At 34.9% G+C, this 17609-nt stretch overlaps 1 protein-coding gene across 1 annotated transcript; it reads left to right on the forward strand.

Annotated features, from left to right (window-relative positions):
- Positions 1–8035: 8035 nt before the first annotated feature.
- Positions 8036–17606, forward strand: LOC128219250 (membrane-associated sulfotransferase kil1-like). The gene is made up of 5 exons (XM_052927062.1): positions 8036–8380; positions 13043–13238; positions 14636–14755; positions 16866–17069; positions 17569–17606. Exons 1-5 carry the CDS (start codon positions 8078–8080, stop codon positions 17604–17606), a joined length of 861 nt encoding a protein of 286 aa, XP_052783022.1. The 5' UTR covers positions 8036–8077.
- The last annotated feature ends 3 nt before the right edge of the window (positions 17607–17609 follow it).

A 17609-nucleotide genomic window follows, 5' to 3' on the forward strand; every position in this document is an offset into this window, starting at 1 on the left:
AGCATTTTTCAGAAATTGGGTTGTATTGTTTGCTCTGTGTGGGCGCACATTATCACCTATGAGAATGAAATCAGGACCGATTGCACCTGCATACGGTCGAACATAAACGTCCAGGATCTCGTTACAATAACGAACAGCCGTCAACGTACCGTTTTCAATTACGTGTAAGACTGTTTTCCCGTGCATGCTGATTCCGGCCCTTACCATGACTGAGCCCTTGCCATAACGGTCATGTTCGGCGACACAAACTAGAGCAAAACGTTCATTACGTCCCCTCCACACTCTGGAACGTCGATCTGTGAAGTCAATACAAAACTTTGACTCGTCTGTAAAAAGCACTGTGGTCCATTCGTTTAACGTCCAATCAACGTGTTGAAGTGCCCAGTCCAAACGCTCCTGGATGTGGTATCAGGTCAATGGGATGCGAATTGCCGGTCGTCGTGCCAGCAAGCCAGCACTATGCAAACGATTTCTGATGGTTTGCGTTAAAACTGTTACGTTTGTGGCGTTCTGGAAGTCATTACGTAACGAAGTGGCGTTACGAAAGCGGTTACGTCTGGCTAAAAGCGCAATGTAACGATCCTGAACGTCAGATGAAGCCATTGCACGACCACCACCATGTCGATGTTGAGCATTTCCATTTGTTTGATAACGATTCCAAATCCTGCAAGCTACACTTTGTGACACATTCAGGTGTTCTGCCACAGTCCTCTGAGACAACCCTGCCTCCAGCATTTCAATGCCAACATGCATTTCATCAGGAGTTAAACGTCTTCTGTTTTGCATTTTGAACACAATGTGATAGATGGTCCGAGTAAAAATCGAATACACAAAGCGAAAAACAAGAAATGGCCACATGTTTAGGTTGTTACAAGTATGCCAAAACGCCTTATTTCGTGGGTATGCAGTTTTCCGTGCCGCCCGTGCACGCGCTGGTAGCAATACAATCAAAATCATCGAACATTCTAGAGGCCTACGAAGGGATAAAACTAATGCTTTAAAATTGAATAAGCATGCTTATTTGGTTAAGTTTTTACAAATAACTAATCAAGTGATCCTTATCAAATTTTGAGTAGTATAATTCTCACGAATATGTCAATTCTAGTATTCGATGGAATGATGCACTTTTTGACACTTTTCGACGCAATATTATTGCAAAATTGCCCGTGTTTAACTCAATTGTAAATGATATTACATTTGATAGTCGTGTTGCAGTTAATGATTGTATAAAAACATTTACAGATGTCACTAATTCTGTAGCAGAGCCTTTGTTTTCAAAAACTACCATTGTAACCAATAAGCCCATTGTTGATCAAGGCGTATGTACAAAGGCTGACTGGTTTGATGAAGAATGCTTTAATGCCAAACGTTTGTATATCAATGCACTGAATACATATAATAGTAGTAAAAATGAAATTAATAGGCGATCATTTTGTGAAAATAAAAATGTTCTATAGGCTTAAAGCAAGGTGAAGTCATGTCTCCGATATTGTTTTCTTTATTTTTAGAAGATCTGGAGTTGTATTTATTTGATAGTATTGACTCCGGTATTACTTTAGAAGAAATATCTTTCATACTTATGTTATTTGCAGATGATATGGTTATAATGGGACAAGATTTGCAAAAAAGCTTAAATTTGTTGAATTCATATTGTAAATGTTGGGGATTAGAAGTTAATCCAGATAAAAGTAAAATAGTTGTGTTTAGGAAACGATGCCCTGTTAAAATTGTTGAAAAATGGATGTACAATGGCTGTAACTTAGAAGTTGTTGATAATTTCAATTATCTTGGAACGGTGTTTAATTATACAGGAAGTTTTATATTGAATCAATCGACACTTGCTGGTAAAGGTTTAAAGGCTCTTAATGTCCTTCTTTCAAATGTTAAAAATAAGCCTTTAAATCCAAGTACAGTATGCCAACTGTTTGATGCATTTGTCTCATCAGTTCTTAATTACGGTTGTGAAATTTGGGGATTTGGAAAAAATAAGGAAATTGAAAGGGTTCATCTGAAGTTTTGTAAACTATTATTACATGTTAAACAGTTCACATCGACAGTGTCAATTTATGGTGAACTAGGAAGATATCCATTTTATATAACAAGACATACACGAATTATAAAATTTTGGTGTAAAACACTAAATAGCGATAATATTATCGTTAGTACATTGTATAATAATCTTTTAACAGATTGTGCGACAGGGAAAACTAATTGGGCTAGTAATGTAAAACTGTTGCTTAACACAACTGGTTTTTCAAATGTTTGGATAAACCCTAGCTGTGTCGATGTGAATATGTTCTATTTAGTTTTTAAAGAACGCCTTATTGATCAATTTAAACAATCTTGGTATAATTCTATACATAACAGCCCAGTCTTGTGTACTTACAAACATTTTAAAACTTCTTTTGAACGCTCTTTGTATCTGGATAAATTTTCTTCAAAGTATCGAATTCCTCTAACTAAATTGAGACTCTCGTTACGTATTGAAACTGGACGTTATGGAAATAACAGAATTGATCATCATGAACGTTATTGCACCATATGTAATAATGGTGACATTGAAGATGAGTTTCATTTTGTTTGTGTTTGTGACGTATATGATGATTTACGTAGAATGTATTTGAGAAGAAAATATATCGTTAGGCCTAGTATGATGAAATTTATTGATCTTATGCAAGATACGAATTATTCCGAACAGCTTAATTTGTGCAAATTTGTTTCTAAAGCATTTGACCGTCGTCATAACATAGTAAATATTGTTTCATGATCTTTATTAAGGTATACATTTTGGCCTTTTTTGCATACCATAATATATCTTTAAAAATCTAGCTTTCATAATGAAAATTATTATATAAATATTTACTAATTAGTTGTTAGTCCATCCTCACTGTGTAAGTGAAATGTTAGTGTAATGTAAAAGTATAAAATGTTAAAATATTAATTATCAGTTCTTTTCTCATGTCTGAGATTTCAAACCTATCATGTTATCGTTGTATATATGTTTAATTGAATGTATTATATCTATCATGTAATGAGGAGCACTTTGTGTTCAAGTTACTTAATAAATAAGTTGAATCATGAATCTGTTCTGTATACTAGTATAGTATGATAGATTTGTGATTTACTATTCCAGTTCATCCTTAAACATAGGTTGATTATAATATTTATTTAATATTTTACACTACATTGTATAAGTGTAATTGTAATATATTTAATAAGTATATAAAACACAAAAACTGTATGGATTACGTTTAATAAATTCTGATCTGTTCTGTTCTAATAATTGTTTACAGTTTCACAGTTTTATTTTACTCTCATCACATAATACAAATATGTGTAGTGAGGTCATCAACATGAATAATACAAAATGTTGTATATAAACATGTAAAAGAACACAATTGCATATATATAGTAAACAATAGAAGAACAAAACATGTAAAAGTTTGTTTATACAAGACAAATTTTGAAAAAAATGTTTTGTAATACTTAATTTAAATAACAATGTTCTTTGCAAGAGGTGTTTAAAAGTTTGAAATGATAATCTTCAAATATAATGCAAGTGTGAACAGATAAAAAAAAGCGGGTTTAAATGATACTTGACACCCGAGTGAAAAATCGACACGGATAATAATTAGACAAAAGTATGGACAAACAAGTTAATTTTGTTTGTCAGACCAAACATTTATCAAGTATAACGAAAAAAGGACAGGTTCTTATATAAGAAATTTTCAATGAAAGGAGAAAGTGAGGGATTTCACTGGAGTGAAAACTTTGTGCAATATTTAGATATCTCAATCTTTGCAAATGCCTATACATCTATAAAATACTACAAACAATCTTTGGGCTATATTTCACATCGCTATAAAACAGAAACACGCGTTTATACACAATTCATTGTTGTGGGCCGATTGTTCGGAACTTTTTAAAGTTAATAACGCTGTTAAAGTAATCGAGCTTAACTTTGAAATCTTTTTACTCAGCAAAATTTCATTGACATATTTGTGATCTGAAGCATTCATATACATATTGAGACAGCCGTTTTAGCTCTGTTTGTTTTAAACAAATATATCAGTACATCATAAATTATTTCACCTTTGCAAGTTAACAACGATCTCTAAAAAACGTTGTTAACTTTTATAACGTTCTGATTAACCGGCCCTTATAAATGTCTTTCTCTTCGTATACAGCGACACTTGTTTATACTGCGTTAGTAACAGTGTTTTATTGCTATCATATTACTTAGTCTCTATCCCCCCCCCCCTCTCTCTCTCTCTCTCTCTCTCTCTCTCTCTCTCTCTCTCTCTCTCTCTGACCAACGAAATCGGGCCTCGAAAAAAAAAATAGCCGAAAGGTATTGTTTCCCTTCAAAATAAAAAAAAACGGTCCTTTACATCTAGTTCGAGCCAACGCGGAATTCGAGGCAAGCTAGCTCGGGCCAACATTTAATGTCTTGGACAGCGATGAAACGGACCACTTTCTTGTTAACTGGAAATTTACTTTCCCGATTAGTTGCAAGTCCAAACATAATATAAACATGCAAATACTCCATATAGTACCGTAAATAACAATGAGACATCAACAAAGTGTTTTCAATGGGGTGACCATAAATGTCATGCATTTGTAAGCTCATTTACACTTACACTAAAATTTAACCTGGCTTATAACGCCTTTTTAGCGGCGATACGCAATGATATTAATAATGCAGTGTGCCTATTAGTTTGAATATTTAAAGCAAGGGCACTAGAATGCTGCCTCTTAAAAAGACAACATATAAGTTATATACAGTTACATCCACCATGCTGGGGAGATATGTGCGACGAGAACAAATTGGCTAAATGGAGTTCTCTTAGGAATTTTCGTGTTTCATTTACTAGTAGTTTATTAGACTTACAGTTGTATCAACGCGCAATGCGAGGGTTTACTGCATACCAATCGACACAACGAAATGAGCTAATAGAATCCCGGAGCAATCCTAAGGAATTTTGGAACGTTTTGCGTAGCTCGGGGAAAAGGGTTGCCGTACATAATAAAAATGTATCCTGCAACGTTTGGTATAAATATTTCACAAACCTGTTCCGTGTAGCTGGTCATTTTAATACAGAATATGTAGACGTTGAGCGGAATATATATGATAATGATACATCAGTTGACGAGCAGTTGAACTCTGTCATTACGAACGATGAAGTGTTGTTTGCGATAAAGAAGTTAAAACCAAGCAAAACTCCTGGACCAGATATGATCCTTGTAGAATTCATAACTACAACAAAACATGCTACCGTGCCACTGCTTACGTGAATCATAATTATATTTAATACAGGTCAGTTTCCGAAACATTGGTCCGAAAGCATAATATGTCCAATGCATAGAACTGGTTCTAAGGAGGACCCTGGTAATTATAGAGTGATTTCTTTGGTTAATATTTTATGTAAAGTGTATTCTTCAGTTCTAAATGATTGTTTATATAATTGGGCTGAAATGTACAGCAAAATAGACGAAGCACAAGCTGGCTTCCGGGTTGGGTACTCGGCAACCGATAACGGTTGTACTTGAAGCGCTTTAATACAGAAGTATCTTACAAAAAGTCTTGGTAGATTTTATGTTTTAAATGTAGATTTTGCTAAAGCGTTTGATAATCTGATACACCATAAGCTGTTTGTAACCTGCTGAATAAGCGAGTAAGTGGTAAGTTTTTAAATGCTTTGAAAGCTATGTATTCAAATATCAATGCTGGTGTGAAAACCAATTACGGCCCTACTGATAGCTTCCCATGTTTAAAGGGGACCAGACAGGGGGATATCAATAGCCCCCTATTATTTATAAATGATATCTGTACATACATTAGAAACCACTGTGAAAACGGTTGTTTTTGTTACTAACGATATACATGTACCAGATATTGTTGCACTCATGTTTGCATACAACATAGACAACCCGGCTAAAACTATAATTCGATTACAACGCCAAATTAATGCTATATAGTATATACGGATTTTGTGAAATTACAGGCATGAAGGTTAATGTTTATAAAACAGAGGTTATGGTATTTCGTAGGAGTGGCCCTCTAAAAATACACAACAAAAGATGTTTGGCGAAACCCCTTTAAATGTAGTATCCTTTTATGAAGATATGGGGATAATATTTACACCTAAACTATTCTGGTCTCGATCGTATAATAAACTAATTATGCAGGCTAGGAAGTCAATGAACTGCATAGGTAGCTACCAGAAATAAATGGCTATCTTAATTACATAGAGAGTTTCAAGGTATTTGACTCGATGGTAAACACAATATTGTTATATGGAGCTGAGATATAGGGCTACAAGTATTCACCCATTATTGAAAGGGTTCAAACTCAGTATTGCAAACTTTTTCAGGGTTAAAAAAAATCAACTAATACTGAAATGGTCTTAGGTGAGTGTGGACGATTATCATTGTATATAGACAGCATTATTCGTTTTATTAAATATTGGTGCAAACTATTATACATGCCAAGGTAAAGGTATCCTAAAGCATGTTACATTATGTTGAAAAACATTGACAGCTCTGGAAGGTGTACATGGGCATCATAAGTTAGAGAAACTTTGTTTCAATATGGTTTTGGTTTTGTATGGATTGCACAGGATGTGGGAGATATCAACCAGTATATTCTTTTAAAACAAGAGTATCAGACTGCTTCAGTTAAGTAGCAAAAATATAAATAGCTCAACTAGATATGATCACTATAAGCACTTTATATCACTTTTGGATATCGAGCACTATCAACATACATGCAAACTCCATAAATTGTTTTATGGGCAATTTTGCACGATACTTTCCTTTGTTCAAATAATATGTGTTGATTATTAAATATATTCAACCTTTATCATAAGGGTTAAATATATTTAATAATCAGCATTAAATAATAACCACATGTTTTTTGAAGAATTATCTATTATAGTAGTCTACGTACTTAAAAGTTGACAGGTTTTACCAATTTTTGTCATGCTGTTTTAAGCGACGCGAAAGTAGTTCCTAGACCATACATGGTACTAGCATGATACGGAATCAGTAAACGACAGTATGGTGATATGGTGATTTTTCAATACGGCGTGCTGTATTTTTACTGTTAGATATTGAAAAGAAATATAATAAAACATGTTTACGATAAAAATAATTGTGTGTCTGTTTGTCTGTCTGTCTGTCTGTCTGTCTGACTTTATCATTTATAGACTTACTTTCTATTAAAATTAAATCGATAAAAAGAAACTATTCTTACAAGGCCAAATGTGTCACTCATCAAACTACAAGAGAATGGAGATACTTTTCAATCATCGACTTATACAATACATTAAAGGACCACAACGTATACATGTTTTTTTTTCAGATGTATTCGAAATTCTTGGAAAGTATAGAATACATGAACATATGAAGATATATCACGCCTCCAACATAAATGACGCAACGCCATTTGTCCAGGACTGGTCTCGTGATGACCCCATATTTTTCCATATTGGGTCACCAAATTTATATCGTACAAAAATGGCGTCTATTTTCCAATTCTGATGAATAAATGAAACATTTAAACATGTAAACAGGTTATCAACGTGATATATACGTTACAGGGTTAGTAGGTGACCTGATATGGGATATACGGGGCGCAGGAAACCATATTCGCGTGAGAGCGAAAAAATATTATATAAATTGCTCAACATATCGCTTACTAACCGAGTATATTGTACATTTTTCCGCTTAGCCTCCGCTATGTTTTATAAAAAAAATATATGAAAGTAACAAACTTACATCGATAATCCTTTTCGAATCGAGCTGTCATTTGCTTCATGTTATAACCAAATGTGACGTCACAAACCACGTGGTATGTCCACACTGAACAAGTATGAAACAAACACAAAAAAAAGGTGTATTACCAATATCATCAAATACGTGCATGGATAATGAAAGATCTTTTTGCATGACATTCTAGCCTCACAGCTGTGGCATAAAAGGTAATCCTTACCAACGAACAACACTGTTGGAAACATTTGTATTATAACTAAGCACTTGCAAACATAATACACAAACTTTTCTATTATCATAAATTATGGTTGCACAATATAAAAAGTACGTTTTTTATCTAGTTATCGTGTTGTTTTTAATAAATATATTTAATATTGGATACCGACGTCAGAGAGCCTTAATGCAACAACGTTCTTTGACACAGTCTGAAAACATTTTAGCAGATAAAATCCATCAAATCCATCGAGATGAAGAATCGGAACACGGTGAACAAGGTTTTAACTTTTCACGAATGAATTTAGATCAACCTGGTGCTCATCAAGACCACCAAGGGTTAAATAATTTGGAAAATATTGATGAGTATGATGGATACGATTTGATGAAAGTTGTAAGTACCTTTGTCTTCTTCCAACTGGAAACAAAAAAAACAACATTATCTTTGCGAATAGACGTTTGTCGGAAGTATCTGTAATTGTCGTTGACTATGTAGCAATCATATTTTTTTTATGATCATTTACTTAAGATGTCATCGTTTTTCGGGTTGCTCTTAAAAGCGCATCTTTACTATCTTTACAAAATGTCGGCCATGTTTCATTTATAGCGTCTCTCACAGGTTTTAAAATGACTTCTTTGGCGTACTATACCATTACATCTGGTGACGGTTAATGGTCTTGTTTGTTGTTGTTGATGTTATTGTTGTTTTTGTTGTTGTTGTTGAGTTTTTCAAGATCTGCCCGCGCCTTATAATGGCTGCATTATGGCTTGACCCCGTCACATACCCAAGTATGACTTAAACGAACTGTTAAATCCAAAGGGTGAGTTTTGCCCCCACCGATGGATGGAATATTCGCCAAAGGAGTAATTTGGTACCCAAAATATCGCGAAACCTGCGATAAATGACATCTAGAGTGTCCTTTTTTGGTATCGGCACTCAGGAAAGTGGCTTGGTCAAGCCTTTTTGCACTACATGTACTCACATTATGGTGATGCAATGATATCCGTTCCATTTGAAGGTTAGCTTATAAAGGGGCTTTGCAACAGAAAACGAATAATAATTAAGCATGAAAGATTAGCAATATACATTCTAGCTGCTATACCTTATAAATGTTTTGATCGCATCAGCAACAGCTTTTTTCTTATTTTTTTCAAATAACGAGACAACGTATTCGTAGTTCTTTAGGTCCAAGTCAGGAAAAGAGTCAGAAACGAATATTTATTGTTGTTTTTTTCAGTCCATCCGGGCCATCAATACATATACAAACTATACTCATTTTATTTGTCAACTTAATCATTGATCAGCAATTGAGGGCCATAAGATAAAACGCTAATCCGAACATAAAGCGCTTTAGTTTTATGTGGCCAACAAACCATTTAATTCAGACTGCCATGCTAACGATTTTCTTGTTCACACGTGTTGCTCTATAATCCTTTTGTCGGTAAAAGATACAAGACACTAGATAATTTATTTCACGTTTGATATACATAAATTATAACAATAGCCCGCAGAGATATTGTCCGACAAAATGTAAATCAAATAACATATCTAAAATGCAACATAGATCCTGAATAAATGATTTCAAATAAGATTAAAAGTTAATTAGTTTTAGCAAAATATTTAAAACATAACTAGTATCATATAAAATGATAATTTATACATTGATGCTATATATATATGATAATAAAATAGATAAATGGTTAGCGCACTCGCTTCTCACCTTGGCGACCCGGGTTCGATTCCCGGCTTTGGCGCATGTGAGTTTGGTTTGTGGTCACCAAGCCGGACAAGTGGGTTTTCTCCGGGTTCTCCGGTTTCCCCCACAACACAAGACCACACTCTCGCGTAAAATCGTGCCATCGAGAGTGATTAATATAATGTTGTAATAACTTGTTTCACAATCGTTGTAAAATAAATATGTTTAAACTAAAATAGATAAATAAGCATCTGCCATGGCCGAGAGTGTAGATATGATACGTCAAAAGGCAAGATTTTGCTTAAAATGAAGAGTTAAATCAACGATAACCTTTCTTTCACTACAAAATTTTAAACGAAACAGTCTATGCCGCTTGAAAAGTCTCGCCTTCGTTTTATTACCGGAGTTTGATAAGGTGATTAGTTTCATCAAACACTTCGACAAACTTGTTTCCAAAATAAAGTTTTGACAGTGCTCCGCAGGACGGCCGTATTGTGAAAAGTTTTTTCGAACTGTTTAAAAAAACTTAACTCCCAATCAAATTCAGGTAAAAGACCGAAGGCTGTGCTCCGTAAGCGGCATAGACTGCGCTATGTTTCATTTTGAATGGTGAAGAAGTAGGAAAATTACATTGTTAAAAATATTGCCTTCCGACGTAGCATTTATGACGCAATATATCACGTGGTATACACACACTGTATAAGATATAACCTGAGCCTAGGGTTATTTGCGGAAACGAGGGTTACTGAGTTTCCGCAGAACACCCTGCGTGTGTTTAGGATGATTCTATATTACAGGAGCGATCAGGGTAGATGTGTTTTTCCCCACCTCAGTTAAACAAAATAAAGCAATAATATCATTTTCGCTGGAACTCTTTTCTGCGTAGTGAAAAGGTTTAAAAGTTATCTTTACTCGTGTGCAAGATTATAAGTATCTATCATGTGTTTCCGGTACGGACAGATTAATCCGGCCCGATGACACGCGCGTAAGCCGGTAACGAGGTTTAGCAGTATCAATTTTCTACTGTGCAAAAGAAATTAGTCGTGTTACAATTAGTAGATGCTTTCGAATTGGCGTAATTTGTCCTGTATTCTTGGTGCCAAGATGAGATACGCCGGAGTCCGCTGATGTTCCGATGATGGATTTTAATCGAAAAAATTATTGGTTTGGCCTCAAATCGGCGACAATCTTTCTGTTCTGTCATTATCGATCATTGTTTCAACCAGCGAGGAGTTTTAAGTATTTCCCCTCGTGATTTGCGGATGGTAAATATCCGCCAATTTTCTCTTTTGACTTCACTGGTATACTCTTCAAGTCATGTCAACACATTTATTCACTCAAATTCATGCACAACATGAAAAAATTGAGGTAATTGATAAAGACAATACATTTCAGAGGCTCAAATTGCGGATTCAAAGACATAACATACATTCAAATAAATCAAATATTTAAAGACCAGATAGTCCCGTTTAACAGGATAAATATTGCACATGGATCATTGGATTCAAGCAGTGTTTACGAAACTTTATGAGTTATAAAATAGGTTAAGTACAATGGGAGAGTCAACTAATATATGCAGAAAGTCTAAGATTAATAAGATCAGTAATGTTTAACAAAGTTGTTTAAGAGTAACAGATACCATTACACATGTTCAAAATTTCCTTTTTATTAGTTGTGTTTACCAACTGTTCAAGTTTATATATGTTTGGATGTCTGTTAAAATGGTTTTATATACTGCTTACGCTCGTTATCAAAAATGTTACACTTGAATAAAAAATTGAATTCATCACCTAGTTTGTTACATGTTTGGCATTTCCTTTCATTGACTGGTGTTCTATTCCAGTTGCCCGTTGCTATTGGTAGTCTGTGGTTTCTTGTTCTAAACTTGATAAGTGGATATAGTAATGATTTGGGTGCTGAATGAAGATACTTTTCATAGCCAAATGAGGTTTAGAAGATTTTATAAAATTGACTGTTGCTAGTATTTTTAATAAGGGAGTACCACGATGTTAAGAACAGATTTTTAAACTTGCGCTTTACCGCAAGTTTAAGCCATTTAGGATTTACATCTTGTTGATATTCCCAAGTTCCTATAAATCCACACGTTGTTAGTATTGACATTATATTGAAGAACCATTGATATCGTATTCTTATTATGCCTGGAGGTAAAGTCTGTACTGTTTTGTATATGCATTTATATATCATCGATGATACAATGGTATCGTTAACAATTTGGCCATTTTGGTTCACAGAGAGCAGAATGGATTTGAATTACCCAAGAAAGCAAGCAAACAGAAGTGCTATGTATAACTTTGCATTTATTTATAATTTATAAATGACATTTAATTTCTAACATAATCTTTTCCCAGTTTGCAGATATTTAATTGTATAGTTAGCGCTTATTAATCGATTAACAACCAAACTAAATGGAGCACCGCGTGGTATCCGGCGTATCTAATCCATTCGGAGCTCCTCAGCCATTTCTATCGAAAACAACCTCGGATATATGCCGGTACATCAGTTGAAGTAGTTCGTAAATTTTTGAATTATATCATTAATAAATGTAGTGTTTTAGAGTTGTATTTATTGATCTTAGTTTAGCTTGTTTGCCAGTAAAGTGTATTATTGCAAACATAATTAAGATTCCCAAGAGTTAAGTCATAAACTTTAACAGCTAAATAAAATTACTATGCGATCTACTTGCAGCGGACTTAAACGTACCACTTTTTTGAGTATGTAAACCGTCCTAATACATCCGAGGTTGTTTTCGATAAAATTGGCCGAGGAGTTCCGAATGTATGTAATCTTGACACCCAAAATAAAGTGCAAATTACACCAATTCGGAAGCGTCTACTTATTGTTACATGACTTATTTCTATTAGACTGGGCCGCCCGGTTAGCTCAGTCGGTAGAGCGTTGGACTGTTAATCGGACAGCCTGGGTTCGATTCCCGGGCGGACCAGGCACTTCTGTTGTGATTGGTTATGAAATCCTTTCTACGACCATTCGCACTGTACCACTGCCCCTGGCATGTACAGAAGTTGTCAGTTCCCTGCAGAAGTGAAGGCACCTAGTACTGGTTCACCGCCCAGGATAGGTGTGCGGTGGTTGAACTGTCACTCTGGGACCCTTCAATGTGCTCACGCCGGGACCCGGAGTATAAACTACTAACACCACCACTTCTATTAGACTATGTTTACCTATGACAGTGACCCAAAATATAGTTATACGACCTCAAACCATTGGCTATTATCCGTATTTATAGGTTTTGAAGCAGAATGGTTTGTTGTTTTATATATTACTTAGTGGTATAAATATTTATACAATGCATTATTATATCGTTTTATGTTTATTTTCAGCCACCGATACAGTTCAATAAAAACTTCAAGAATCCATGCTGGTTTGAGGGAGACCGACTACGATGTCTCCCCTACGTGTTTGTTATTGGCGTAAAGAAGTGTGGAACCAGTGACCTATTCTTCCGGTTGTCCAGGCACCCGGACTTTGCACGTCCAGGCTTTAAAGAAGCTCAATGGTTTGCTAGAGGGAGATTTAGTAAGACACTTACGAGTTTTTAACAAACAATGGGTAAAAACGTAAACGGGGTTGTAGAGTCGTTACTTTACCTATTATATATTTTACAACGATTGTGAAGGAAGCTATGATAGCTTATACTAAGTCACTCTCGTTGGCACGATGTTGCGCGAGAGTGTGGTCTTGTGTTGTGGGGGAAACCGGAGTATCCGGAGAAAACCCACTTGTCCGGCTTGGTGACCACTAACCAAACTCACATGCGCCCGGGCCGGGAATCGAACCCGGGTAGCCTTGGTGAGAAGCGAGTGCGCTAACCACTGCGCTAACCGGCAACCTTATAGAGTCATTGTAACGGTATTTTCGCGAATATACTAACGTGTTGGCGTTGTGTTTTATTTTTAGAATTGACATCATATTGATAAAATTTATGGCGATACATGGACATCTAAATCGAGCAATCTCCCTCAAAATCGTCAGCAGATGAGAATTCGTCGTTATTGTCTTGAAGATTTATAGTGTTGTGTTCAGTCCCGGAAGCCATTTTGACTATTTTATTTCGTCTGCGCATGCGGTACGAGATCTCGTAATATTTAACGCGGGGTAGCTGACGGCATCGGTCAAGCATGGCTCAGTGCCTTATCTTTATCAAATGTAAACATACCTATCGCTATACTTTGAACATGGGTCAAAAATAGCATCGTCTTAGTTGATCGAGGTCTTAAAATGGGGAATCGCAAATTCCAATTGACTCTTCATCTCCTTTAACTGTTTATTTTGATATCCATCCTTTGTGAGTTTACATAACATGCGTTTAAATATTCATGAACAGTTTAGACACATGCTCAATAAAGGGATTAGACAACAGATGATTCCATTGCAAGAAAAAAAGAAAATTGTGAAAATCTTACATAAAACTGAAATCGTTGTGTACACAACGCATCAACTGATGTATCGGAACGCTAGATGTATCTTTCGCAGTTTTTGCTTGTTTTTCTAATTCGAAATTTACTGGGTTTGTCTACCACGAAATGTGGCGGTTGTTTTGTTACTAAATGGAAATTATGCGGTTTTGTGATGTGCTTAATGGATTTTGATTGAGCTTTACGAGTTTATTTCCGATTACATCAAGGCAAATGCCCGTGCGCATACATATCATAATATGACAAACATATTTCGAAATATAGTCAATGTGCAATATAAATTGCATAAGCAAATACACAACTACTGCGTTATGATCCTGAATTTCATATTCGACTCTTCCGGATTTTTGCAGATTTGCTAGCGCCTCGTGAAATCCGTTTCTGCAAAAAGTCACTAGGGTCGAATATATCAGCTATAATAACACGTTGGTTGTATTGTTTTATTATGTAGTTCTTTAGACTGTGTAAAATAGATAAAAACAAACTTTATTTTTGCAGAAACTAGTAACATGGATTTTGAAACGTACGTGACAAAGTTTAACAAGGCCGCCGAAATAATACAAGCTACATCGCACATCAGCGCAGATGGAACATTGATGAACTCTGTTAAAATTACGGGTTAGTATTAAACTGAACTTCTTTCCAATTATTTCGTTTTATTACATACACAATCGACCTCTGTTGAAAACAGCTTAAGTGGCGGAAATTTACAACCTGGATTAAGTGGCCACCTGTCTTAAGCAGCCATTTTGACCTTTCCTCAAAGGTGGTCGCTTAATACAGGTTTGACTGTACGAGAATTATACGTGTCATCTTTGTTCAAGTCAATACAGACACATGCGTTAAGCAAATTAAGGTAATCCTCACACAGGCTTAAAATCGAAAAAGGCCGTTCAAAAAGGATCATTCCCTGTCATGAAAGGAGGTGTGATTTATGTTCATTGAAGATGAATACCATTTTGTATTAATACGTGATAGATATAAACAATTAAGAAATCAATATATACCTAGTTATAATCGTACCCGAACGAGTATGATAGAATGTATAACTCTTCCTAACTCTACGAAGAAGTCATTGTTACACATTTATATATTTACTATAAAGAATCGCCCACGGTACACAAAGAAGCATAGCAATACATGTTTCCAGATATTTTATCCTGAAATGTATCATATATTAATTTGTAATGATGACACTATAAATAGGATAAGGACATTTAAATATTCCGACGAGCAAAATGTTAACTCAATATTAAATCATATTCTTAAGCAAACTGACAACTCTCAGGCATTTTCCTCGATCTTTTCCCTTTCAAGATTTATAATCATACCTGACATTACTTTAATTGAAATCTGATAAATATATTACAATACATCAAGAGAAAACACAATACACCAAATTAAGGACGCGTCTGGCGTAATGTGATAGATGACCTTCCTTTACCTTCTTTATATAATCAGTTTCCATAAAAGAAAGGTTTCGTTATTTTCATGAGGGTAAATGGTTTCCTTTTAAGGAAACAATATACTCTACCTTTCTACTTAGTCATTCATTTTATTTCAGCTTCATATCGACCTAATAGGCTACACCATTGTAATTTTAGTTGCATGTGCAATGTGATTAAAATCGGATGTTTAAATTTTAATATGATGAAGTAGCTTTAATGAGTAAATATTTTAAAATGTATCATAATTACTTCATCTGCGAACGAAAAGCGACAAGTTCAATAGTGATTAATGTTCAAGTCTTCATTAAGGAATGAATTGTACCATTGATGTCACTATCGGGGTATAAACGCAGTTGGGCTGGTTTTTAATGTGTGGTGTCCGAAGGACTCCATGCGTACTTTGCCAAGCCCAACTGCGTTCATATCCCTGATAATAACATAATACACGCAATTCATTACTTATACTTTCCAGAATTGTTAAAATACCATTTAATAAAACCTTACCGTTAGTCTTTTTCATCCATCCTGTAAAGAGAGCGACCCGGCTTTAAAAACAGCTTATCATATGATAGATAGATATTTATTTTCCTCCAATAAATGAAGAGCAAAGAACATAACACTTAAATACTTAGTACGATACATTGATACTTATATACACATATATACACACACATGCAGTGATACACAGAACATAGTTCAGATGCAAATTATCAGGCGAGGGATAGACCGAAAGCGAAATTCTCAAATACAACTTTTTTTAACGTTAAATTGTAATGACAACAATATATTTAACAGATCATGAATAAACACCATCAACATGTGGATCAAATTGTTTCGTGGCCTGGTGATACAAACAATAACAAGATAAACAATTTTCAATTTATATCAAAATGCGATGATTCGCGATCGGAACATATCCGAAGATGTTGCATTCACCGGAAATTATTCGCAATTGCCGAAAAGCCGTTCATTTTTAAGAATGAAAGTTGAAGTGTAAATATTTCCAAATTATTAAAAAAATGAGTATTTATCTGTCGGCATTTGGTGTCATCGTAAATAAAATTACATAATTTGATCACGTTTTGAACGAAAATGACGCCGATTTTTTTATAAATAATATAATGATGTCATTTACATGCAAGTCATTGAGCAATAGATTTTTAAATGGTCTGCCTTAAAAGAAGGTTAAACAATAGAAATCAAATCTCATTTAAGAAACCTTGATATTTCATTTTTGTTACAATTTCATTGATGTAGTACATATATGAATATTATTACAGGTGAGGGAAGTCCTTCAAATCTTCATCTGAACTCCCACTGGCAACGGTTACCAGGCAACGAGAACCTGACAGAACCCAGATACGTCATTCTAGACTACATTCGGCATTTCATCCCAGACGCGAAGCTCATCATAACTTTTAGAGATCCGATTGATAGGCAAGAAAACAAGATTGCCAATTTAGAATACGATTTAAAAAGGAAACGTACTAACCTGAATAAATGGTTTGATGCGGCACATTGTTTAACTATTTTTGTGAAAGTACATACTAATAATCTTTGACCAAGTTGTTTAGATGTCTACATCATATTGTGCAAACTAGCCACAAGCTGGGCCAGCCACTGTTTTACATTTACCGCTGCACCTGAATAAAACAAATAACGGCTAATTTACTTAAATGTTATTTTGTGGAAACTAAGACCTAAAACTATGGTAAAGTACTGCCTTCTCAATGGATACAAGATAATGTTGACCACTAATTCTCCATCTGGGTTGATGTACGATGTTGTTTTAATCTAAAATTTAACTGTAAACAGTACGGTCACATGAGTTTATTTTATTTGAGGCAAAACAAGTTGTTTGCTATGTTTTGTTATGTTATGTATGTTTGTTATTCATGTCGGCAAATACTGAGCTCATGTGGCTAATGTTTCTTAATGTTATCATATACCCGACTTTAATCAAATTTCTTGTATCTTGTACAGGTTGTATTCTGACTATTACCACGAGTATGGTACCCTGATGA

This window comes from Mya arenaria, chromosome 15 (genome assembly GCF_026914265.1).
Source record: "Mya arenaria isolate MELC-2E11 chromosome 15, ASM2691426v1".
Classification (NCBI taxonomy): Eukaryota; Metazoa; Mollusca; class Bivalvia; order Myida; family Myidae; genus Mya; species Mya arenaria.